Raw genomic sequence first — 27756 nt, 5'->3', positions numbered from 1 at the left:
AAAGAAGCTTACCAGATCTTGAATGCTTTGCTTCCCTGTTATCTGCACTGGACCATTAATCCATCCACCTGTAAATTCAGGAGACAATAAACATGAAAGTCTCAGCATTATTATCAGGGGGGACAAGAGAGGGTGCTAAACTTCCTACCTCCCATACCTTGCATTACTGGCCCCTGCCACTTTTTTCTTGCCTTCCTTCCCCAGTGGGGTATTTCTGGGAAATCTTGGTGGGGATGTGCCACCCGGTTCTCAAAATCCTGATCTTATTTCAGACAAAAACTTTCATTATCCAAATCCGTTTTCAGACCTAAAATTACTTACATTTGTTCAAAATCCACTTCAAATTCGCATATTATCTTGCTTTCTTGTTCCTTTTGGAATTAAAATGACAAAATAAGTACGTTTATACACTGCCGTAGTTCCCTTGAAAACCATTCCTGGTTCCAGACCAAAATCTACAAAGTCTATACCCTTTTTCAGTTGAGACTGAAACGGCCCAATAACCCTACCCTTTGAGGCAGTACATATCTATATGGCTTCTAAAAGGGAGTATCATCCCCGGGGTTTCCTCCCTTTAGACTTTTTTCAATTGCAGAATATTACACGCAAGCTCTGACTTCCAGCACCTTTAGAACTCCCACCACTCATATCCCTCCTGCCGCCTATCCCTCTGGGCTCCCTAACCCCCGTCCTCTCCCGCCTATGAATGCTTTAGAGGAAAGTATCACAGAGATTTTACAGTGCCCTTAATGTTACCATACAATTTTAAAGAAACATAAGAAGTTTGATTTCAATCTCTGATGACTAGTACTACTACATACATCTAATCGTCATTATTCCATGCTATGTTTTTTTGTTAAAATTCTCACATTCATATGGTTAAGTCAGGCTGGTAAAGGCTACCAAAACAATTGCTGCGAGGGTATCATTTTAAAAATGGTCTTAAATAAAACCATGAAAACCCACTGCAAATAAAGCAAATAAGCAACCAAAACAAACAAATCTTTGTAACTTTAACTCTATCAGAACTGCAGACTGGCCAGACTAGTCCAGTCATATTCAGAATTTCACTTTTAATCAGGAATGTCCAACTTGATTAGTCTATTCCTAAATAGTATACGGGGCAGTGTACCATTTTTGGTGAACATTCTCCTGAAAACTCCATTTCCTCTCATTTCTTACTCTTGGACTAATCACCTTAAACTTCTTGTTAACGGAAATGAAATATTCTTCTTTGGCTGCCCCACCTCACTCAAACATTTTTTGTATTTACTGCTTTCCCTTATATTTTGCACTATCATTTAATATTGTACCATAAAATTTGGAAAATAAGCCCCGGGGCTCATATTTTTCAAAGGCCGTTTTTGAAGGGCTTATCTACGGAGGGAAATTTGCGTTTCAAAATCGATTGGGCTAGCCTTATAGTTGGACGTAAATTTACCGTTTTTGCTTTGTTTTACTTTGTATTTGAGGGCCATTTTCCAAGTACAAGCCCCCGGGGGCTTATATTTGGAGGGGCGACCTAACAGAGAGTTTTTTGCGTTACCGATTTGGGGGGCTTATATTTGGAGGGGCTTATTTTCGGAATTTTACGGTATATTATAGTTTTAGGGGGCGATTATTCAATCCCTTCTTCTACGGAAACCAATTAAGTGGCCGTGTTTATTCAACGATATGATCTTGAGAAATTCCGGAATTAACAGGGAGGACGTTGCGAGCACAATGTCAGAGGGGAATGCAAGGAATAAGATCATTATTCACAGCATCCCAACTGAAAAGACTGGATGATAATAATGATGAAAATGATGATGATAGTTACCTCTAGCAACAGGAGGACCAGGTATCCTTTCTCTGCCAGCAGAGCTGGGTCGAGTCCTGGTAACACCAGCACTTGTTGGGCGAGATCTCAGAGAGGGTGTGGCATAACATTAGCCTGAAAAACAACCACACTACAATAAGCAAATCCTGCCACAGAGTTAAGAAGATTTGTGGGAGAACCTAGTTTAGTGACCTTATAGAGCATGGTCTAGTAACCAGAAGATCATAGTTTCTACTCCTTGCTCCTTGGGAGCAGTCAGATTTTTTTTCAGAGCTGCCTGTGTCACTTAGTCAATTAATAAACACCTCTTGAATGTATATTTGTTACAGCTAGGTCAAAATTAACCAACTGCCTCGCTTAAGTGGAAGGTGGGTGCCCGGGATACCCAGGGGCTTCCACTGTGGCCAGCCAGCCCCTAGATAGAAAAACTGCCCCCATGGGTGGCAAATCCCCGCAACCCAGCCATGAGCCCCCATTCCAGGCACCCGTCACACTGATCAAACAGTGGAAGGAAGAAAAATAGGGATGGGAGAGGGGGGGGGAAGACGCTAAATGAACCGCTCCACAGACCACTGCACAAATGCTCGATGAAGAACTCGCAGATCCTAGCCGTGTACAAAGCTACCACAAACCATGTGAGCCTGCACTTATGGGATTGACCGCTGGATGCCCGCTACGCTCGTGGGCCGCTTGTCAGCTAAGCTTGTAGACCGCTAAGCTTGTGGACTGCTAGACCGCTAAACTTGTGGACCGCTTAACTGCTAAGCTTGTGAACCGCTTGACCGCTATGCTTGTGAACCGCTTGACCGCTACGCTTGTGAACCGCCTGACCGCTAAGCTTATGAACCGCTTGACCGCTAAGCTCGTGGTGGTTAACTTAGTTAAATTACATTTAACCAAATTTAAACTCAGGATAAAATTTTAACCTAAGTTGGTTCTCATTTTTTCTTTGTATCCTAGGTCTAACGCATTAATATTATTAGGGTTAGGAGACAAGGAAAACTGAGAATCAACCTTTTACCTGAATTTAATTTTGACCTGTACCATATATACCAGGCCTTGAATTCGCCATCACATTTCTATCACATATCAATATTCTAGTCCAAGCAGTATGCAATATGTTTGTCACATGAACCCAGTTTAGTAACCTTAGCTCCCATGAGTCTCATGTAGCTTATTGGTAGAGCATCTGAACTAGTAACCACAAGGTCATAGGTTCCACTCCTAATGGGAGTACTGGGTTTCTTCTTTCGACCTGCAGCTGTGTCACCGACTGAATAATCTACCTCGCTTTGTTTAAATTTCAATTTCATCAAAAATCTTCACTTGTCCGTTAAGCAAGTTGAGAAAAGAATATACGCTAGATTGATTGCAAAATCTACCACCCCCAAGTTGTCAGACATGACTTTCTTTGAAGGCTGGCATTCATAACAACTTACTAACCTTTGGATCAGATGGGCCTCTTATTTCTGATACTGAGCCACCAGTCCCAGGCAAACTGACTGGTTCAGTGCTTGTATACAGTGGTACACCATCAGTACTCACTGGTCTCACAGTGTTGATATAAGGAAGGGAGGTGACTCCACCCGACTGTGATGTTGCCATTGGTGATGACAGAATACGGAATCTGTATGATTCCCATGGCTTAGACAGACCCAAGGATGGGTAATGAAGTGTTGAGGATGAATCAACAAGAAATTCAAAACCTGCATTTCCTGTGTAGTTGTACGCATGTTAAGGAAGTTCTGTAATCAAATACATTAGGTATGCATTGTAAATTCATTTAACTATATCGAGCAAAATATCAAATATCATCAACTGAAAAGATACAACTCACTATGACTCTGACTATGACTTAAGGTTGTCGAAACGTCAGTCACTGTCAACAACAGTCATATTGGGGCATTAATTAGGACTACACTCACCACACACTTTCTTTTACTGTTGTTGTCATTTTTAAAAGGATACCAAATCCAAACCTTTTTACATCACCGGAGGCAAGTCTCACAGCTGCATTCTGTACACGGCAATCATTTACATAAGTACCATGTGCTGAGTTTAGATCTTGAACCACGAAACAACCCTCTGCCTCATTGTATGCTATAACAGTATGCTGCTGCTCCACATTAGAACACTATCACGATAAAAAATAAAGGAAAAAGGTAAACTACACTGCAAATTTCATTGACTTCCATAGGAAGCAACTGGGCACCTGGAAGTTACAAATCAGTTGTAAATTAAACAATTAATATTTATTAATAAATAAAAACTAAGGGTCACCAACAACAATCTTTTACCAACAAAATCAATGCATTATCAAGAGAAGGTTATGAGAATCAGTAAAATGATCACAAAAGAGAAATGCTTTGATCCTTTATCAAATTCTCTCAACTAACTCTTTAACAAAATGTATGGAGACCAGTCTGGAGAATTTGTATTCAAAAATAATTTTGAGTTTCAAAGGGCTAGCCGCAGCTTCCTCGGATTTTTATCGCTTGGCCAGCCCGGCCTATCGCCAGGCTGACCGAGGCTTTTGGGCCAGGCTTTAACCCCGGTCTACCCTGGTCTGACCAGGCTCTTGATGCAAGGGTAAAATACCGGTTATGTCTTGCCTCTTGTTTTATCTTGTTTTTTGATAGTGAAATGTTTTGTAACACAGGGTCAGAGAAAGGCTCAAACTTTTTTTTCTCTTTTAACTCTCCTTTTCTGCTTCTTTCTTTTTTTCAGGCAAAGTTTGTGCTAAGTTTTCCAAAGAATGCCCTTTGCCAAGTCAAGTTGTGCAAAAAATTAATATAAAATGTGTGGAGATAAGAAGACCCCAAAGACTGTATGTTGCAAAGCCACAGGAAGCAAATCGTAGCAAACAGGCACGAGGACAGTTTTGATTTAAATTTCTTGATTCTGAATGTACAGTATCTTTCATAAGGATTTTTAATATTATATCAGAATTTATTTATCTTTGATGCTTTGTAGTTCTTCACCTTCTGTTTCATTGTGTCATTTTTGAACGAGTACGTTATCTTTTTTACTCAGTATAAGACATAAATGCTGTATTTACAAGAATTTCAGAGATTTTAAAATAATGGTCATTTTTATTAAAGCTTTTGAAAATGTCAAACAGTGGTTTTGCTGCATATTAATTTAGGAAATACTGACATTATTGGACAGGGCCTGTGCAGTAAGGGTTTAATGGTAGTAGCTAGTAAGGCAATCCCCTCCCATTGCTCAGTTGAATATGTTTACACAGTCATTATATGGAAATCATACGGGTTTTTTGAGGGCATGTATTTGAAAACTAACTGAGCTATGGGTTGCCTATGGGTGCATAATTATAATATTATGTAAGATCCCACACATTTCCTATAGTTTGTGAGGGTAATTTTTGGGTCCTATGGTATTGATATGGGATGTGAATCAAAGGTCCCATAGCACTCCCATATCCATTCCCAGTTGATCAATCTATGCTGTACTATGGGAATTATATGAAACTTTACGAAATACATAGCAATCCCACAGAACAGGGTGAGGATCATATGTTATTGCTATGGGGCACACCCATATCATTCCCAAGCAAAAAGCTATGGAGAATGTATGGACCTTTAATACGAAATAATTATGTATTCATCCCATAGCAATAGACAACAGAGTGAAAGAGAGAGACATCTATGGGTTTGATATGTAGGGCTGTAGCCCATATCAAATCCACATAATAAACATATATGGACCATAGCTCTTCCCATATCACTTCCAATCTTGGGCCATATATGTCCCATACCATTTAACTCCATAAGGGCAATATTTTTAGAAAATAAACTTTTATACAAGTCATGTACATGTAACTGACACATAAAGATTAAAAAACTAGACATAGCTATAAGTTTACCATTGTTTGTTATGAGGACTGAAGAAATTTATGTCTTTGATCAACATGGCTGACTAGTGCTTCTTTTCCAGGATCAGGCAAAACTTGACCTTTAACACAGACATCTATGTTTGCCAATGCCTCTTTAAAAAAAAAGAAACATGTAGAAAAGTAAGTAATTTACAGTGGATGTTTCTGAAACAAAGACCTTTTACCTGAGACCCTTTGGACTAAAAAGAAAACCTATGGACCAGAACAAAGACCCAGTGGAGTAAACCAAAGAGCTTCTCATACCACTATCCACCACCCCCCATGATCTGTAATGGCTTTCCCCAGGGATTGCAAAGGTATTCTTGGGATCTGGGATTTGACCAAAGTTCGGTGCATGATTCGGAAAAATGCAAAGTATTCTGACAGGAAAAGGGATAAGACTGTTATGGGAAGCGTGATCCACCAAAATCTGGGTATGGGAAGCGGAATTATTTGAATGTCTGTTGGGAAATCTTAGGTTCTAGCAGCAAATGTGAATCAACCAGGTGAGCGTTCAGTGGAGTCTCCTATCAAAGCAAGCTATGCAGTGTAACCCAGGCTGTCCAGTAACAATATTATTACAAACAGATGCCAGACTAAAGCCCCACTTTTACAACTGGATGCCAGGAATGAGCTTGTGGTCCTAGCATACTAGTGATTGCTCAAGCGTTTACATCTATCATTAATCTCAAAATTATTTGATCAGTTAAACTTATGGGAAACAGTACAATGATCTCAGCTCTGTTCCCTTAAATCAGACGAGTCTTCTAGCTCCAGAGAATAGCCTGTTCAGGTGTTCAAATACTGGAGGAGGTGCAAAGAAAAGTGAGCAGGAAAAAACATTGAGGAGATGGGAGTAGGGAGAGAGGGGGAAAAAACCCTCCTCTCTTCCTCTTCATTTCTTCCACTTTTTTCCTTCCATTCCATCATACTGAGGTATAATTCAAAATATCTACATCATACATTTACAGGGTTTTGCAGCAATTAGACTTTCAACTAATGTACTTCAGAAACAAAAAATGGGATTCCAAAAAGCGATGAAAAAAAGTGCAGGATAAAAATGTGAAAATGGAGTGGGAATTAATACAGGAGCAGAATCCCTCATTCCAGACCCTGTTTCCCCTCAGGCCAACGGTCTTCCATTGTGTCATTTTATTAATGACAAACATAGACTGCAAAATAGTTGTATTTTTCTCAATTATAAAAATAGTTTTCTTTGCACAAAGCATGCAAGCCGTCTCTCTCACATCTCTCCCCAGTCTTGCATTCTATTCATTCACAATGTTTACTAACCTAAAAATCAATTTATTAATGCTTTTTGCCCCTGCCTCTCTCTTCTTCTGTTTCAGCATAGAGAAGCAAAAGCTGGAACAAACTTGTTTGCATTTTACTTTTTACACCTACACACAATGTTAAACTTTTACGACTGCCAAAAGCCTTGAATATAGCATTTGTGCATGTGCCCAAAAATAAGGCACTATGACATTACAGTCTAACCTCTCCTTACGGACACCTCTCTATTACGGACAGTTCGTTTGATCCAAGAAAAGCCAAGAATCATACATTCCCTAGTCCCTTTGGTGTCCGTATTAAAGAGGTTTGACTGTATTATTCTCTTCTGTACTAAGTTTCTAGCTGTATTTAAATCTCTACTCACTTGCTAATGATTCTGTGATTCCATTAAAACAGGATACCATGATAAGTGGTGCTGAATAGTTCAATAGATGTTGCTTACTCACTGCTTGTTATTCCTGTCCAATAAAGTAGGAAAATTAATAAGCAAGGATACAGTGGTAGTAACAGCAGGGCACAAAGTAGGTTTTGGACTGTTGCCAGTCATGTTGACTGGCCGAACAAATTTTAGCATGGTCATGGCTTATTTGTGACAGGTCAAAACAACAGGTAATTGTGAAGAACAACTATCCTAAACTGACAGATAACCGATCGACAGTTAACTGACACATTACCGACATACTAGCGACACTTTGTATTGAAGGTAAGACCATATAGATGTCCTTGAAGAAAAATTCGCTTTATAACTTTAATTTGTCTTGTTTCGAGCATACAGTCATCTGTGCTAATAAACCATGCTGTGTTGTGTTACAGCTGTATGTCTATGTGAAATTATCAAGAAATCAGTTTTGGGTGAATCTTTTGTTTTCTGTCTCGCGAAACTAGATCCTCGACTTGATTGTCGAATTTAAATCTGTTATACATGTAGTTATCCAGGGTGGGGTAAAAAAGCGAAAACAATGAAGCATTAAACAGTGCATAACAAAAGCGAAAGCTAGTTTTAAAAACGTGCTTTCAAACTAGTTAACGATTTTGCATTAAGGCAAAAAACATGCCTGTTTTGCCTGTCCGTTGGTCGCTTATCTCTGAGCTGCACTGTATGCTAAAAAACTCTTTGCATTGCAAAATGGGGACAAAATAATATTGAAAGAAATATTTAACAGTTTTTGAATCCAGGTACACAGCTGGGTCCCAGAACAAGGATTTCAGTGCTGTTTCACACACGGACTTAACCAGAGTTAGTTTCATCTGTGATGCAGGCAACAACCACTACACACGTAAGTCACTAAACTGTGCACAAAAGGTTTACAGGGCGAGGACCTGGTTCCTTGAAAGATGGTTAAGTTTAACCCAGGATTAAGCAAAATTTTAATCAAAGTTTCCTTGTCTAAGAAAACGAAACTCAAGCTTACAAAACACTGTTGAGCCTTCACTGCAAGATATGATAATGATAACTTGACAAAATGTTACTCTAAGTAATACATGGAAAGGTTAATACGAAAAGAGAACAAAATTAATTGTTAATCCTGGACTAACACTAATCGCCCTTTCAGGAACCGGGCCCTGAGGATTTCATAGGTTGTTCCAACCCAGACTTTGCCAACATCAGAGAACGTTTACTATTATTTTACCACTAATATTAATCATAAAAAAGTTGACAGGCTGCAAGAAAGCCAGTTTTACAGCCTGCCATTCGGGCAAGCTGTAGCTAGTATGTTCTGGCCCACAAGTCATTTCAACTAGCCCCTAGACATTTTGATGTTGATACATAATGTAAACCCAGTGGTTATTTGCATAGGATCCATACACTAACTTGTACTTCCTAATCATATGGGATTCTTTCTACAGAAGTAAATTTGTGATTATATTTTATGAGTTAAGTTCATACCATTTTCACTAGTAATGTATTCAACCACCATTGAAATTTCTGTTCAACAAATGTTTATAAAAAAAGTCTGTTCGATTTCAAATGAAAAAAAAATTTAGAGTAACCGGAGTGGGATTCCAACTCAGAGTATGGGTCTGCAGTCTAAACTGTACTACGTAAACCAATAGACCACCGTGGGGGGGGGGGGGCACTCAACAAATTTTTTCATACAGGGAGGCTCTGCCCCAAGGTCCAACCCCTTACCCACAAAGAAGGTGCCCCTTTCGTATACCTTCTACTGACAAATGGTATCCCTTTCACATACTTTGTTTAGAACTTTGCATCCCTTTTTACTGCTGTAAATGCACTGTTATTTAAATGTGTGGTTCCAGAAAATATCCATACCACCTGCATGGAAGGGATTTGCCGTATGACCCCCCCTCCCGTCTGGATTTTCCAAAATCAGCCCCCAAATTTACCCTGCTCCCCTCCGGAATTTCCAAAATTTTTGCACAACCCTGGAAATATTGCTATCTCTAATTGAAGTGAGCAAAGAAGTAGTTTTGTTCACTAGGATGCCAAATTTTGTGAGTTTCATGTATTTTCTGTTGAATTGTATAACAGGTAACCGAATTCCTTATGCAAACTCCTTATGCGCTCAAGTCACAGACAAATTTTGTGCGTTTCACGTAATCTCTGTTGAATTCTACAATTCTGCAAATAAAATGCAAGCTCGCGTAGGAAACATAACTGTACTTTTCTCGCACTGCGTCAAGAAGAAAGCAACACTTGAAGAAGTATAATTAAAGAGATTAGGACCCCGTCGCACAATAAGACAGTGTGATTATCGAATTTCATTCTAGCAAATTTGCATATTTGAGTTTGTGGTAAAATTGCGCATCACCGATTTCATTGATAAGAAAATTGTCACGCAAAGTTTAACGTGCTGGAAAAGACTCATGTAACTTCTTTGTGATAGAGAAACAGTCAAGAGAAGAAGAAATGCAACCAATTAAAGAAATTATTTTTCGTGTAAAAACTCTTTCAAAAGCCGCCCTCAAAAGCGCACTATCAGTACAGTGTCAGTAAGCAATACCCAGTTTGTTACAAATTGTACTATGTATGCCTGAGATGGCAAAGAAACACCTTTAGTATATTATGCTGAAATCGTCTTTTGTTGAAGATGTCTGTCTATCATCACAAACTTAACATTTGTGCAACATTTTTGCTATGTAGTTGTAGGGTCAAGTGAATCTTTCAATAGTTTTTCTCTGTAAATACTACTCTGTAAACAAAGTACTTTAAAGCAAGGGGGTTATTAATAAATTTACAAAAAAAGGAGACTGGATCAAGTGGCTGTCAATGATGGATGTCTGTTAGTGAGCTCGCTCGTTAGAGAGGAACAGAATAATCTAATATGTGAATTTAGACGAGTGTAACAAAATCTGGAAGAAGAAAAGGAAAGAAGTTACAATAGGTAGTTCAACAAGTTTTAAAGGTCCTTCAACTGTCCATCACAAAGAAGTTGAAGCATACAACTCAGACTGCAGCAATGGCATCTGACAAAAGCGGGAATAAAAATCCTTCTTTGACTGACATATGGAGGGTCCTAACAGAAATTAAAACGAATTTGGAGAAGCTGATGCTTGACAAGGAATCCCTGAATGGTAATTGTAGAGAGGTAAAAGATAATTTGCAAAACACCAATCGTGACAAAATCTAGTGGTGCAATTGTGTATTTAAACTTCACTCTCAAATTCCCAAAGGCCTCATGGGATGCGTACAGAAAAGTACTCAAAAGAGGTATGAAGGTTTTTTGAGAGTACGCCTCCACAAATTCAAAACATCAGGGTTCGAAATTCCCACAAGCTAACTCGCTAAATGTGAGCCAAATTTGCGATTATCGAGTGTGCCATAGGAAAGGGAAAAGAAGCCCGATAGTGCCGATGCACTAACAGATGAAGAAATAGAGGAATTCTACCGGACAGGAGTGCTCGGAAATAAAACACCATGAGCACTTCTGAATACAGTTTGGATGAACAATTGTATCTATTTCGGCATGAGGCCTGGACAGGAGCAACGAGATATTTAGAGCTGAAAACTAATGCTGACGGGCTTCGTTATGTGAAGTTTTTCACCGAGTGCCAAACAAAAATGAGAACTGGTGAAAACACAAGAAATGTCAGAGAAAGCAAGCCAAAGATGTACGAAAACCTTGACAATGATGATCGCTGTCCTGTCACCACCTATTTGGCCTATAAGCAACATAGACCACCAGAAATGATGGCAGATGACTCTTTGTTTTATCTCGCTGTCAACACAGAAGTTCGGAAGGCAGGCAAGAAATGGTTCAAGGCAGCTCCACTGGGAGTAAATTCACTTAGATCTATGGTGACAAACATGTTAGCAGCCTCCCAAGTTCATTCAGACAAGAAATCGGTCAACCACAGCACAAGAAAGCATCTGGTCCAGAAACTTGTGGATAATAATATTGCACCGAATGAAATTGTGCAAATAACTGGACACAAAAACATCAATTCACTGGATAACTACTCTGCTATATCTGACAGACGACAGCAGCACACCTTTACAGTATTATCCAGGAGAGGGGAATCTTCTACTTCTGTTGCTACTTTGTCTACGCCAAAAGTAACAGTAGATGAAATTACATCGGTATCTACAGTTCAACCCAGCACAAGTGCAGGAACTTTGCCCTTTCTTTACCAGTGCCAGGTAGGAACAGTGAACATTTTCACAAATTCGCAGAATCCAAAAGGCAGCGATTTTGAGAAAACACATCAGTTTAAAAGACGGAGAATTGTTACTGATAGCAGCGATGAAAGCCAATAAATCGTTCTTTGGCCTTTTTTCATGCTTTTTTTCTCATCTTTTTTGCCGCCTTATGACTAACATACGGTAAATTATTACTGTTATGATTTATCTATAATTCAAAGCTTTTCATTACTTATCATGTGTTGAATTTTACTTAAATACAGATGTTTCAAAGCTTTGCTTATATTTTGTCATTGTAGAGCCCTATTCAGGTCAGTGTTATTTTTCTCAAGATTATTGTAAACGATGTTCTATGTATTTTGCTTAAGTACTGTGAATTTGAGCCGTCACAATTACTTTTTGGCAAATAAAAATCTATTATTTTATTGATGTCTTTTTGTCTATATAATAAAAAGAACAGTACACGGCGGCTTGAAGATATGAATTTTACTTTCTCGTGGCAAAAACAATGTGTTACTCACTTGCTGTGCTCGTTCGTAAAATATTGTTTTGCCACTCGAAAATAAAATTCATATCTTCGCGCCACCATGTAATATCCTTTATATAAAGCATATATTTTGCTCCATTTACATGTATAATAATTATTGTTCTCAGCTATTGCTTGGAGTTGGAAGAGGTCAAGTTAAAAAGCTAGAAGACACTATAAATAATTATAATTATTCTTAGACCCTACAATCATTATAATTATTAAATATGGTTGGTATAAAAACACTAGAACAAGGAGGACAATTTCAGGCCCTGGTTTTAGTTATTATAAGGTTAGTGTATCAATAACAAAGCCCCAAGCTACATAGAAGAATTTTTTAAAACTGAAATCTGTAATTATAATTTAAGAGGGTCGAGGACACTTTTGACTTTACTCAATCAGTATTGCTGAAATTGATTCATTCTGATCAAACAGGCTTTATTAAATGAAGATACATTAGACAAATAATGTAAGACTACTAGACGATATAATTATTGGAATATACAGACATTAAAAAATTACCAGGAATCCGTTTATTTATTGTCTTTGGAAAGGCATTTGACACAATAGAAATGGATCTGTGTACTATACAATTAAACAGAGGCTATTTGACTAATCACTTTAAAGTCTCTAGAGGCATTTGACAAGGAGTCCCTTAAGTCCTTTAATATTTGTTTTTAAGGTGAAGAGGTAAAGGCCCAAAAAGGAAGGCCAAAATTAATCAATTCCAAGATGATACCACTCTCATCTGGAGGGATATAAAAGCGCTCAAAGAAAACATGAATTTTATAAAAAAAATTTAGTGCCACATCAGGCCTTAAATCAAATAAGGAAAACACAAAAGCAATGTGGATTGATTCAGCCAAAAATAATGAAACTAAACCTCTAGGCTTTGAATCTTATAAAGAACTGATTAAATCCTTAGGAATTAACTTATAATTATATTACAAACATGACAACAAGCATAACTTATTTAAATTTCTTTATCAACATTTGCAAAATGGACACTAATCTGAATATAATTATGGCAAGCAAGAGACCTAACTTTATTTGCATGCACAAGGTTGGTTAAGACCTTGGGCTTATCCAAATTAGTTACATTGTATGAAAAGAGACATTCTTAAGTAACAAGAGGTTTTCTACTTTTCCGACAATAGACCACTCTCCTTGACTAAATTGAGATGTAAAGATTATCACAACTTATTTCAGGAAAGTATGTAAAATGACAGAGCCTACTGCTATTAAATGCTGGTCTAGCTTCCATCCTTACTTCCCTACTAGATGGGAACAGTCATTCGATACAATCTATAAATCGACGGAAGACAATAAATTCAGAGATTTTGGTTACCATAGAATTTTAGTAACTAATAATGATTTTATCATCAAATCTTACCTTGGTTTAATGTGTCCCATAATACTTCCATAAATCTTTCCCCTGAGCAAATTCTGTTGCCAAAATATAAATCCCTGGTCCTATAAATAATGATAACTTCAGACACTGACTAGATCTATTCATCCTGTTTATTACAAAGTTAATCTATATAGCTGGAAAAGTAATGGAATACCCCTTAACCATATGCAATTTATAAACTAATTTAAGAACACAATGGAAAATAGAAAGATTAACTTGAAGTAATCATTATCTCTTATAACCTTCTCATGTGTAATTAGACTAATAATGTAAACTGTAATCAATGTTATTGTAAATAAGTATAAGTATTGTAACGTAAATAATTTCCATTTAGTTTTTTTCTTTCTTTCTCTTTTATTGTGATGTTTCTGTATTCTTGTATTCTGATTTCATTATTGCAAAAAAAAAATATTGATGTCTTGAACTTGCAGGGAGATACAAATGCAGAATGTAGGTACATGTATAACATTGTCAGTACTGTGGAACTGTTCACCAAACTAGGTTTTCACCCTACCAAATCAATATTTAGCCCTACACAAATACTTGTATTCCTTGTATTCCTTAATTCAATTACCATGAAGGAAAAGATGTCAACAGCTCACCACAAACTGTCTAAAAAAGACAAAACCTCTTATTGTAGAGGTAGCCCAAGTAATTGGCCTTATCATTTCCAATTTCCTAGGGGCTGAGTATGACCCCCTCCATTACAGGGCATTCAACAAGACAAAACCAATGCGCTTGCCACTAATGCAGGGAACTTCAATAAGCCTATGAGGCTTTCAGCTGTGTCCCTAAAGGAACTGCAGTGGTGGATTCCCTACATGTATAAGCCCATTTCCTATACAATGCTTTCTGTGATCATACATTCACATACTTCAAAGAAGAAGTGGCACAGTGTGTTTAGTAATGGTAGTAAAATAGGGGGTAGATGGTCATCATCTGAAGCCCTAAAACACATCAACACACTAGAATTACAGCCTTGTGCTATGTTTGGCTTGAAATATTTTGCTGAACAAAAAAAGGGATACATATCCAACTACAGCTGGATAATACAACTGCTGTTGCATTTTTATATCAACAACTTGGGCGAATCTCATTCCCAAGAACTAGAAGAAATAGCTCGGGATTTGTGGGACTAGTCTATTGAATTTGAATTCTGGATCTCGGCTGTTCACACCTCAGGAATTTGTAATGTGGATGCAGATGACCAGTCTCGTAACTCTTTCATGATAAACATGAATGGGCTCTGAACAGCAGAATACAGGTATTCCATGTAAACCTACCAGAATACACTGGGCTTAATATTGACTTATTTGCCACAAGGCTTATCCATAAGCCAGATGTATACTGCTCTTGAAAGCCAGACCTGGGATGGACCTTTGTTGATGCTTTTTCATTTACCTGTAAAGCTTACAACTTTTATGCTTTTCCACCATTAAGCCTGATCCCTGCCTGATCAACAGGTTGATGATTGTATGCTCTTAAAATAATTCAGAAAATTATCCCAGAAAATGCTTTTGAACAAAAGAAAAACAAACCTCGGTTAATAGCAAATCAGCCTTCAGACAACTGGGCCCAGCTTTACAAATACCCATGGATACTGTACCCAGACAAGAAACTTCTCCAACACACAGGCCTTCAGGAACCACACCTGCTCTGGAAAACACTCCAGTTGATGATATATCCTGCCTCAGGATAACCTTAAAAAATGCAACCTTTCTGGAAAAGTTGCAGATATCATCATGGCTGTTGTGAAAGGTAGATTGATTGTTATTCCCCACAGATCAGTGAGGCTTTAGAATTTCTGACAAGCTTATATGTTAAAAACCTTAATTACTTGACCTTGAATACTGCACATGCAGCACTTTTATCACTATTTCTAAAAGACTGGGATGACTTTAGTTTACTCCCACTTAAAGTATGACTGTTTTATGATAGGACTGTTTGAGAACCAAGCACCCCAACCAACAATGGAGGTCAAACGTGCTGGGACCTTTCCAGTGATATTACTAAAACTAGTGACCCCTCCCCTCCCACCCCAAACAGAGTTGAATTTGGAGCAAAATGGGTGAAAATGAGTGAGGGGACGACCGTATAAACCCAGAGTTAAACAAAAAATTGTCCATTAGGAGCAGGGTCCTACGTAACAATTGCTTGGAAGGGCTTTTCACACAGTCCCGAGTTCTTTTGTCCTCCATTGTCTGAAATTGATTTAGAGCGATAAAATGAATTTTTCGTCATCTTTCACTGCAAAAATATAGGAAAACTTTTTCATTAGCACTGTTAAAGTGTAGTTTTTTAGTAAAATGCTTTCTATACGCTGCAGCTGATCCGTCTGTCGTGCTAAAGAGTTACAGATACATGTACCTTGCCAAACGGGGGTATTCGGCGTGAACATTCAGTTTACCCAAAAGGAACTAAGTGATTATTTGAACGACGTGTTTTGGATTGAGCTCTTAAAGGCATTTAATGCTGGTAGTACTTATTTTTACTATCTGAGAAGATGCACTTAGAAGACACAAAAGACATTTCTTAGCCAAGCCAGAATACGACCTTTTTATACCCTACAAACTAACATTCTCTAAGGCCCGGCCCAGATATACTTAGAGCACGCTCTGTAGGTTCTGTGTCAACATGTGAACAAGGAGACGTGAAAAAATTTCAGAAGATTGTCTTAAACTTTGGAGATCAAACAGCTAAATTAAACAGTGAGCATAATTCCCTGTGACTTCTGCTTCGCTAACATTATTCTGTTGACTGCTCGCGACATATCTGCCCTGATATTGCCGGAAATTACTAGGCATGACCTACATGTATTCTATACTTTACGTTACTCCACAGTTCTCACCCTACAGTTCGCACCTGTAAAAAGGATATTTTCCTGCGTTTGAAACAGTGATAAGCAAATTATGTTCTTTCACATATTGTATCTCATCTAGTCTGAGAGAAAAACGTGCTTCTACTGGAAAGTCTCAAGCATAATAGGCTACTTTTAACAGTTCTTGCCCCCAACTAAATAATAGACAAAATTTCAAACATTATTTTTATACTATAAAAGAGCAAGAACTGTCGTAAATCACTCAACGCTTCTGTTTTATGCAGACAAATAGCAATAATTCATCGCAAACAAACATTTCATCACTGTGTCGATACAGTTTGATGATAATTAAATCAGATTTCCAAGGACATATATATTCACTTAAATAGCCGAGAACTGAAGCAAGACATGTTAACAGGCGCTCAACTACTCAGTGTAACGCAACCTCGAGATTCCGTTACACTGTCTTATTTGGCATCAATGTTCAAGATACTATAAAATATCTACCATTTGACATGTCTGGAACTGTTGCCGAAAGTGTTACTGATGCTACATTGCTTTTTACAAAGACAAGGAAGAAACTTTGCAAACATATAACAGAAAAGTGCTTTATATGGTGTTACGGTTAAATGTCGTGATTATTTCCAGCACTCTTAGAGCAAAAGAATAGCTGTTCTGGTCTGAAAAAATATATCATACCGTCATCAAAAGATCAATTCCAGCATAAAGGTATTCACTGTGCAACAGCTCACAAGGCAACGTCCAGTTTTCTAAACAAAGTGGTTTTCAGACAATGGAGTGCTGGGACCTTTCCAGTGATATTACTAAAACTAGTGACCCCTCCCCTCCCACCCCAAACAAAGTTGAATTTGGAGCAAAATGGGTGAAAATGAGTGAGGGGACGACGGTATAAACCCAGAGTTGAACAAAAAATTGTCCATTAGGAGCAGGGTCCTACGTAACAATTGCTTGGAAGGGCTTTTCACACAGTCCCGAGTTCTTTTGTCCTCCATTGAAGGTACAGGGAAATATGGGATGCATTAACAGTTCTTAAATATCTGGCCACCCTTACTCCACTAGAACAACTGTCACTCAAACACCCAACATTAAAGCTGATAATGTTGCTATTACTGGATATGGGTCAAAGAGGACAATTGATCCACCTGTTGAATATATTGATGCTATGAATCTCACAGATTCGTCATTCATAATTATTTCAACCTACAAGTCATACCAAAACAAACAAACCCAGATGCCCAGGGTCACCTATTGTAATCCAGGAATTGAAGCCTGACCTGCAACTATGCACACTGCATACACTAAGAGCATAACTTCAATGCACCAAAACCTTAAGAGAATCTGAACAACAGTTCCTTGCAATGGAGACTACCATGGAATCAATGTGACACCTGTCATCACTCCTGCCTTTGATAAAGTTGTATACAGCCTTCATGCTCAGAAAATTGTGGTGAAGGAAGGCGGTTCATGTACAGATGCCCTAATTATGATTCAGCATAAAGTGTGCAAGTTTCTGGATGATACCAATTGCGTGGCTGTTAGGGTGTTCACTATGGGTTTTAGCAACAAGGCATTTAATTCTCTAACAAACTTAAAGGCATCCTACCAAACCTATATCTTGTCAATTGCAGTACAGAATGCAAAGGTGGTACATTGCATATAATAATGTTAAATGTGATTGGAAGCATGTAAATACATTGTCAGCGTGCAAAGGAAGTCGTGTATGATAGCTCGGGGCTAGTGGATTTCGCTATCAAGTTAGTGAATTTTGTTCTTAACTTGGGCGACGGGCAAGTGCTGTTTTTTAGGGAATTTCAAATTACAGAAGGATTGTAATCAATGCCGCTAATCAAAAAGGGTTTGGGTCTAGCTGAAATGACTTGTGGGCTAGTACATGCTAGCTACAGCTTGCCCAAATGACAGGCTGTAAAACTGACTTTCTTTGCAACCTGATTGTAAGGGTACTACACAAGGAAGTGTAAGCAGAGCATATTTATTTAGTACCTTTCTGAATGACTTAGAGATTACTGTGGATGGAGAGACTGTATGCTTTAAATATGCTGATGACTGCACAATAAGGTTGTTTCTGTATTTGCGAACAATGACTCAGCACCTGAACTTATTAATAAGTTTTCAGAGTGGTCTAGTAGCAATTTAACGAAATGTAATCCCTGTAAGTGTAAGGAGCTTGTTTTCCGAAAGAAGAGACATAACATCTCCCACCCATGGGGATTTTCAATCAAATAAACGTTATGTACTAATGATACAACACCTTTGATTGTATTCATAGGAGGTGATTTCTCTTCTCACACCCACAGCTTTAAAAAATGGCCTTGCGCATGCACTATGCTATCTCATGTGATCTTCACACTCTGTTCATCACATTATAGAATTCCCATCAAACTTCAACTTACAGGTTAAGTCTTGTTTAATTTTCCAATTCTGATTGAACTTTTACCTCAGGGGGACAGTGTCCTTTACATAAATCTGCACATGTGTACTTGAGAAATTGGTAGGACTTGTTTTTGTTTTTGTTTTTTACATATGTACAAGTAAAAGCCATTTGTAGTGTCATGACTCAACCTTTTATTGTGCATCACAAAAAATACAGCACTTTGACTAGTGGAATGTGATAAATTCAAAACATTCTTGAAATGTAAGGTAATCCATCAAAAACTGGGGAAATTCATGCAAACAGATTAATTTTGTTGCCACAAAGAATGGACCCTGACTTATTATCATTCCTTTCTAGATTTACCTGAAAGGTTTTTCCATTCAAAAGCTTTCTTTTTTTTGTTTACTCTGTATATATAAATGTCGAAAAAGTTTATCAAAGACTACTTTAATGTGTTGCTCAACTGGGAAATCATTGACCTAACCATGTCCAGGTAAGCTGAAGAAAACTATTAGCGGCACGTGTGTCGCAGTATCATCAAGAATTTTGCAGGAAATGTACCCCTAGTGAACAGATGCAGTATTGTTTTCAATGACAAACATTAAAGATATAGAGAACAATTGAAAGTAAATAAATGCTGACTAAAATTGTTTGTTCCACTCTGGTGCTCATGATTGAAGAAAGAGAAAAACTCAAAAGTCAAGCAAACTGATCTACATGTAACTGGTCAAACAGGCTACCTGATGATCTCTTTCAGAGACTCTTGTGGAGCTAGTTGATCAAACCACTGCTGTTTTCTATCCAGGAATCTATGCGGTAGTTAAGACAATTAAATTCCATTGCTTAACCTGTTTCGGTGTGTGCTGCTGAATGCAGTTTCATCTCGATGAAAAGAATAAAAACTTTGCTACGTATTACGATGAAAGATGAGCGATTTCATCCTGGGCGATTTATAAACACAAAGAAATGATGTTAATGTTGATAACATCATCCCTAAATTTGCACAACAAAAGGGAAGGTGCCTCAGCTTGTGTTTGTAAACATTCCAGTACCAGCTCAAACAAGAACGTTTTAAAGGATTTTTTAAGGTCACAATCTGTTGTAAACAAGCCTGTAAACTGCTGCTCTGCCCCCGCATCTTCCCTGATTATTGTAATCTGAGTTTGCTGTAAAAGGTTTTAATGGTGTAAGATCAATCGTCACACATTCCTTAGTTCTTCACTGAATGATTTGAATGTGTTGGTGTTGTAAAAGCTTGACAAACGAAATCTGTTTCAGCAAATCAGATGAATGAAGTAAAAAACGTGCACTTACTGTCAAAATGTTGTTGTTGCAGTTGTTTTTTTAGGCATATTATTCATAAGATTACATGCTTACATGATTTTTCTTGGGTAATTTTGAATAACTAACCACTTGCAAATTTTTCAAAATTTACCCATGCTTGTTTATTGCACAAATATTTGGGTGTATGGAAGTGGAATTTTCTCTGACACAACCCAGCTGGCATATTGATTATTTAAAAAGCAGGCTAAGTTAAATAAGCACACAAAAATACGTAACAAAAGGCTCCATAGAACTTGACTTTTAGTGCGTTCAGACGACACAAGCCTAAAAAACACCTGGGCAAACGACGTTAAACGCTGCACTCTGACTGCTTTCGGAATTTAGAAATTGATCGACGAAACAGAAGCATTAAGTTACATTGTCAAATAAGACAGATAAAAAGGCAAGCCCCTTCTTTTTCGGCAGTGTTCTAGACGACGTGTTTAAAGGAAATTTCGGAAATTTTACAGTACAATTACTCCACTTCTCTTTAAAAATTAGGCAATTACGTCGCTAAGACCTAAGAATACCTCGAAAGACTTACATGTGTTGTTGATCCTCGTGGTACGGTTGTCCTTCGGAACGCGCTTCAACATGCCATGAAGAATGTCAACCAGGTCTTGAAACTTTTCACTCCACCGAAAGCATGAAGTGCCTTCTGAGCATCTCTTGGATAGTTGCATTTCAGCAATGGGTTTGAATTCCGATACAATGAACTGCTCACCAACTTTCAGCTGTTTGCATGTGGCTAGTTCAGCTGCCTATGAATAACACGATAACAAAACGAGAAAACACTGGGGACGAGCGCCCACGTAGTGAGAGCCTGCATTAAACACACTCAGCGGATTGACCTTCAATAAGCTCTCCGGAGGAGGGTGGGGTCGGGGTTGGATGGGAGGAGAGGCAAAAATCCCGTACCATCGAGGAGATCATTGTAACCATTTTCACATTGCTCAGAGGAACCCAGTGGATCTGGCCCCAAAAATCTGTTTCCTAAAAGTAAAATGGTCGTGCTGGCTTAGCCTGTGTACAGACGCCCCCTCCCCTCAGAAAAAATCGGAGAGAAAGACTCTCTCTCCCCAGGGGAGGGGGGCGTCTGTACACAGGCTGGTGCTGGCTCTTGGGAACTGAAGTCTAGACTGTTTCTGGGAAGATTTATAGACTTCTTCTGAAATTCTTGTTTCACTTGCTGGTTGCAGCTAAAACTACATGATCCTACATAATATGGAGTTTACACAACGACTACAACGACGGCAATAAGAATGGCAAAAAAAAAAGCGAGCGAGAGGTTTAGACACTCGGACAAACAACAACAACAACTTTACACGTGCATCACGCTTTTTTGTACATTTCTCTGCCGTCGTTGCACGACTACAACGTGAAACTGCCTAATTTCACGTTCTGTCGAGGACGGGAGCAAAAGACAACAACTTTCTTTTTCTTTTCCTGAACTTTGATGCAGTCCTTAAGAATTCAACTCCAAAAAACTTTGCCAACATTTGACGAATTAAACGAGATGGAATAAACACGATAAAGTTTGAGGCAGCGCAGATTCACTTTATAGGTGACGTTTTCGTAGCCGTCGCCGTTGTCGTTGCGTAAACTCCCTAATTACACATATGTTGTAGTTTATGTAGTACCCAGCACCCCTGTTAGTACCCTATTGGTAGCCGACTGGTAAGGGGTTCACGTTGCACTTTACCTAGCTTGCATAGCAAGCGTTTTTTTTTTTTTTTAGCGATATCGCCAGGCTACACGTTTTAATAAAAGCCAGTCAGTGAATATCCATTAACACTGCTGGAAAGAGCGCCTTTAAATTAGGAAAGTTATTTTAAAAAGATGGTACGTTAAAAGCGAGAGAAGCTATTGCTTAACAAAATCGTGAAATATAACAGACGATTGAATGTGGGGGGGGGGGGGGGTGCACGAACACGACTCCACCATACAAACGTCATACAAACGTTGGTTGTCTGCAAAACCAGGAGGCCTGTTTCTCGAAAGTCCCGGGAGCTTTTTGGGCTTGGAGAGCTATTTTGTGCTTGCTGTATTTACATTCAAGATCAAAGCTTCAAGAATTTTAACAATGACACAATGAAACTATCAGTTAACAAAGCAAAATTGACTGGTTTGTAAGCCAGGAACTGTGCTACTATTCAACAAGTTTTGATTTTTAATAAATTTGCCTTCGGGCCCGAAAAGTTTCCGGGCTTTTCGAGAAACGGGCCCTAGGCCCGGAACACTCCCAGAACACTATCTCAGGACACCCCGACACACCCAGGAACACCCCCAACGGGTCGGACTCCCCCCAGAACACCCTGACCCTTTATTACAAAAAATAGGAAAAAACTACATAACCAACAAAACTAAAATATCATCAAGGAACAATAATTATCGATAAATATGTTTTATTTTTTTTTTGTTACTCATCATTGACAGGAGAGGTATTTTCCCGTATTAACTTGACATTTTGCTTCAAATTTGTGAGAGAAGCGACACACAAACTTGAAGAAAAATTTTATGTCTTATCTGTAACTGGGAAATGGATATTGGATCAGATTGACGAATTCACGCAATGATTTCTGACCTGAAGATTTTAAGAAAGTAGTCCGTTATTTACTTCCCCTTTTAAGTTTGTATGAAATATAGCTGAAATAGCCGCTACTGAAAGAGTTAAGAAAGAATAAATGAATTTCATAAGGGATATTCCTCCATCACGGACATTATTATGAAAATACTATAACTCAAATATGGGAGTAAAAGAAAGAAGTAAGTATTTGTAAATGCGATACACTACTTTTTTTGAAATCTTTGACGAATTTACGCTTCTTAATTTTCGTTTTCCAGTTGGTTACATAGAACACATATTTATTGATTCCTTGACGATATTTTTAAAAGGATAAGGATATGGAAGGGTATTTTTAAAAGTTCCGACCCCTCAGTAGGATGCTCTGGGGTGTACATATTTTCTGTGATATTGTGAAAAATTTTGGTTTGAAAGGTGGCGATTATCTTCCCTTAATCTCCTACCAACGGCTCCTTTTTTCTTAGCTTAGCCCTGGATTTTCCGTAAAAAATTGAAACAATTTGAAAGAAATAAGTTCCTTTTGTCTGAAAATGGATCGTTAAACACGAAAAACACTCAGCATACTCCATAAAAAACCTTCAAGATTGTATCACCCGTTGAACAAAGATACTGTGACACATCTCCACAAGAGGACGGTATTTATCATATCGCTCACTATTACTAAAACGGCGGTGGTTTTGTTTAAAGTATATCTTGGAGACGTCTCAGAATGAGATATATAAGCATGTTGGTTTTCTTGTGGAGTGCGTTTCCGATAATTTGTTTGGTTTCAACTTTCAGCCTCGCTTTCATGATAAACTTATTTTCACTGTAAGCAAAGACGACAGAAACGGCAGCGAAAACGTCATCCAAAAAGTGCGGAATTCGCGCTGTTCATCGCTGCTATTCCAACTCTTTTAATTTGTCAAATGTTGGAGAGTTTTTTAGGACCACGAACTACTTAGCCAACAAGAGGGTGCTTTAATCTATCAAATTCCCTCGTCAAACCTTTTCTGTCCTCTGGGTTGAGCAAAACGGCCCAAGCTCCCCGACTATTGCAAGATAAAATGAAACATCGTTTACGCAAGATCTTAAGCCAGCTCCTGATGTCAACATCAGCAGTGAAAAGCTGATGTTTTATTAGCTGCTTCCTTTTGAATTCATTACTGTTAAGAATTTGGAATTCTTAATCTAATTTCCAGACCCCTTGCATCATTTTGTATAAAATTAATAGTCTCGTCATAACCTGTAACTGTCACTTTAGATCACTTTTGAGAAATCATGACTAGCAAACGAAACGTGAAGTTTGTATAAAAATGCGAAAGCTCGCAGAGTTAAAAAGCAAATATGTAAATGTGACGACTATATCCTTTCTTTTACTATAAATGGGAACATTTTACTTCACACCTAAAATTCAGCGGAATCAGGAGTGTTTTGTTATCTTATTTTATTGTTCTTTCATATACTGGTGAAAAAGCCCTACCTATGGCAATCTCAATCTATTTGTTAAGTAACAGTATTGTATAATCCTATAACTTGACATTATCAAGACTGTTTTGAGGTCCAGGAAGAAAAAAGTGTTTATTTTCTGCTACCAATATGTCGTCTCTATCACACACATAATACCCTAAGCTCCGTATAGACACAACTAAATTGTTCACGAACAAACCGTTTAAAATAACTTCCTTGAGCTTACGGCATCTTTGAAGCAAAAATACAAAGGAGCGCTCGATTTCGAAGTTGTTTGTCGAGTGAAAATAATTAACACATATCACTTGTAAGTCAATGCAATTTCTTGCAAGCGAGCGTATAATGTTCTCTGTACCCAAGAGTTCGTTACCTGCAAAGCTTAACTGTTGAAGCCGGGGCATACGGGGTAAAAAGGTCTCAAAATAAACAAACGCTAAGGGAATAGATGAAATATCTAAGCAGGTAACACTCGGACAGTGAAAGAGCAAATCACTGACGCTTTGAACGGTAACTGGATAGCGTCGATGAAGAAAGAAAACCTCTAACAACGGAAAGCCGTCCACTATGAGACGAAGAATTTCATCGGTCAGCGCGCACTTTAAGTAGCGCAGGCGCTTTAGTTTTGGTAATACCGCTGAAAGACCGGAAAATGATAGTCGATAACAGCTTAGCACGTTTAACTCAATGATATTGGTGTTTTCCCAGTCGGCTGTTCCCAGGTATTCGTCTTTTATATGGGTCCCTTCTAATATGAGCGTCTTTAGCTTTGGGCAGTTGCTCAATAGACTTGATAATGATTTCCCTTGGATATTGCGACACTTTGCGAGCGTTAAAGATTCCATAAAGGGGCAGTTCTCAGCAACAATCTGGATACTATCATCAGTGACCCAGTCACATTGTGTACAGTCTAAGAAACGGAGCTGGTGTTTTCTGCTGAAAATGCTTCTAAACAGTCGAGGACTGATACAACAGTGAAGACCTGCAGAACGAAAATAAAAAGAAGATGGAGCAATTTTCAGTTCGAGCAATAAACCTGATTTTAAATTACTCAACTTCATTTTATTTTTCGAAATGACTCTGAACTTTCTTAAATTTTGAAATAAATTGGAAAAAGCAAAGTGCATAATTTAAAATATCCTTTTAACACTAGAAAAAGCAAAACACCTACTTAAAAATTAGTCTTTAGGAGTTAAAACGTTGTCACAATCGAAGATACAAAAAGGAAGTGAAAAAAACTAAAACCAGATTTTTTTACTTATCGATATATACATTGGTTGTCACATTAACATTGTTATTTTCATTTTTCTCAGTGAATTTTCGACACCGGCATTAAATTTCGCGAGGATTTAAATTCGGGTGTCTTTAATTTCGCAGTTTCTTAACAAGCGAGAAGAACACGAAATGAAAGACCCGCGACATCAAGTACCAATAAACTACATAAGTTCTTGCGCGCCTTTCCCTTTTCTGTATACAGCTATTTTGAGAAAGGCTCTCGGAAAAAAGTACACGCGGTATTCCAGAAAGGTAATATGGGATATGACCCATACACTGTTTCTGACATTGTAGCTGTCCAACCTACTTTTGCTGCTTCGCTTTAGCACTGGGAAACATAGTCTATCGCCTCTCGTGCCATCCTTTCAAAATTTCTATGAAGAACAGTGATCTCAAAACCACCCACAATACCTTTCGGGATTGTCGCGTGCACTTTTTCCGACAACTTTTTTCGAAATAACTGTAGACGCCTATAACTCAGGCTAATTAAGGAGTTTAAGCCATGCTTACCTCATTCCCAGGGCTTTTTCCATAGAAAATAGGAGGGGCGGGGAAGACCCTGGGGAAGAACTTGATGGGATAGTGCTGATTAGTAGAGAAATTCTCTCTACGGGTGGAGTGGTCTGGCTGGCTAGGGCCGACTCATGACACCCGCCCTAACTGTTCAATCAATTTGACGATTTGTGTGGTTTGTTTAATTGATCGAAAAATGTCACACAGTTTGACCAACCAGGAAAAGGTAGGCCTATCGACATTTGCTGACATTCATCTTCATGTGCGTGGAACTCAGAATTACTTTCCATCTCCATGAGGTGATTGATGATTGTGATTATGCTACCTCGTACTACGCTTTCTGCATTAGCTTAAATTTATGTGAATCTGTGGGTTGTGCGTGGAATGCATGATTTCCAAGCTGAATTTCTACACTTTATATCCTATTTTTTATGAGAAATAATGAACTGTGTTCCGTGCGTTTTTCTAAAAACTATGTACAATAAAACAATCAAGAAATTCGTTTTTTTTGTGAGGTTATCGATAATAGTTACGGTAGACTTTTTCAAAGTCCGTCGCTTTTCGTTTCCGGTTCCGGTAGTAGGTTCCAGCTCTCTCCGTCGCTCGCTTTGTCGCCGAAAAACATAAAGAATTTCTAGCTTGGGATCCGCGCTCGAGAATAACTGCGTGCTCGACATGTGAGCAAGTCTAAAGTTAAGGTATCTATAAGTTTTAATATAAAAACATCATCCAATTATTGTTTATTAAATGCTGGTAAAATGAACCCTGTCAATGCTACAACTCAAGGGACGCCAGATCTGAAGAAAATCGATGAATTGTTAGATCAGTAAAGCTTCTTACTTTGGGAAATACCAATGAAAAGTGTCACTAGTAATAAGCGACCAATACATCTTCTCCTTGTTATCTGCGCTAAACAAAGACACCGATTTACTTACCTAGGTATTTCAAGTTGTATGCTTTTTGCAAGATATCCTCAATTCCAGCAGCGAATCCACTTGCGTTTCTTAAATCCAGAAATATTAAGGTTTCCACCTGATCCACTGTCCTTTCAAGCCAAGGCCCGATGGAATGGAATCTGCTGTTGTTCAGACTTAAACTTTGCAGTCGATGGCAGGTTTCAAATATGGTTTTTAAAATCTCCGTGGTCACCAAATTCTTACTGAGGCTGAGTTGTCTACCGAGGGGTGCAAACATGGTATTCAAAAGCCTCAGTATAATATCCTCTCTGAGCGATCTGGCGTACGGTTGGAGATCAGGGCATGACCAGAGAGAGCTGTCACGTGACAGTCTTTTCCAGGTCCGACAAACAAGAGCAGCTCTGAGAAGATCTTTCTGAGAAAGAAAAGAAAACACCTCCAACCAAACGTCATCTGGTAAGGAATCCATGGTTGCCACTTGCAGTTTTTAGCTGATTCTTCATTTGAAATAATCATTAATTAGTGTATTTTTATGGGTAGGAATAGAAGTTATATTTCAACTTCAAGTAACTTGTAACCAGTAGTAAAAGAATTTTGCTAGAAATGCTGTTTTTGTTTGTGACGTATATAACATGCGCGCGCAAACAAACGTTTAATGGCAACACTAAAGTAACAGTTCCATTCACAGGATAAAGTGATATTTCTTAGTCCCTGTGTAGCACCTACCAAGACGAACGGAGGGGAACACACAAACTCGCTGGTACCACGTGACCGGAAACACGTAGGCTGTGCGGAAACCTAGGAACTAGTCAAATTGTGATTTACTTTACGAAGAGGTTCAATCAAAACAAAAGAGTCCACATCTGAATAGATTTTTCCGTGCATACCGAACAGTGTTCTTCATCTAAGAATTTCTACTGAAGGGA

General features: G+C 38.3%; 1 protein-coding gene across 1 annotated transcript; it reads right to left on the bottom strand.

Annotated features, from left to right (window-relative positions):
* Window positions 1–20592: 20592 nt before the first annotated feature.
* Window positions 20593–27299, bottom strand: LOC140925622 (S-phase kinase-associated protein 2-like). The gene is made up of 3 exons (XM_073375539.1): window positions 26849–27299; window positions 24626–25107; window positions 20593–20856 (listed from the first exon to the last, which is right to left on the bottom strand). The coding sequence occupies exons 1-3, from the start codon at window positions 27297–27299 to the stop codon at window positions 20593–20595; spliced, it is 1197 nt and encodes a 398-aa protein (XP_073231640.1).
* Between the last annotated feature and the right edge of the window lie 457 nt (window positions 27300–27756).

Source organism: Porites lutea, chromosome 1, assembly GCF_958299795.1.
Source record: "Porites lutea chromosome 1, jaPorLute2.1, whole genome shotgun sequence".
NCBI lineage: Eukaryota > Metazoa > Cnidaria > Anthozoa > Scleractinia > Poritidae > Porites > Porites lutea.
The sequence above is the reverse complement of the archived record's forward strand: the minus strand, read 5'-3'. Positions and strand labels throughout refer to the sequence as shown.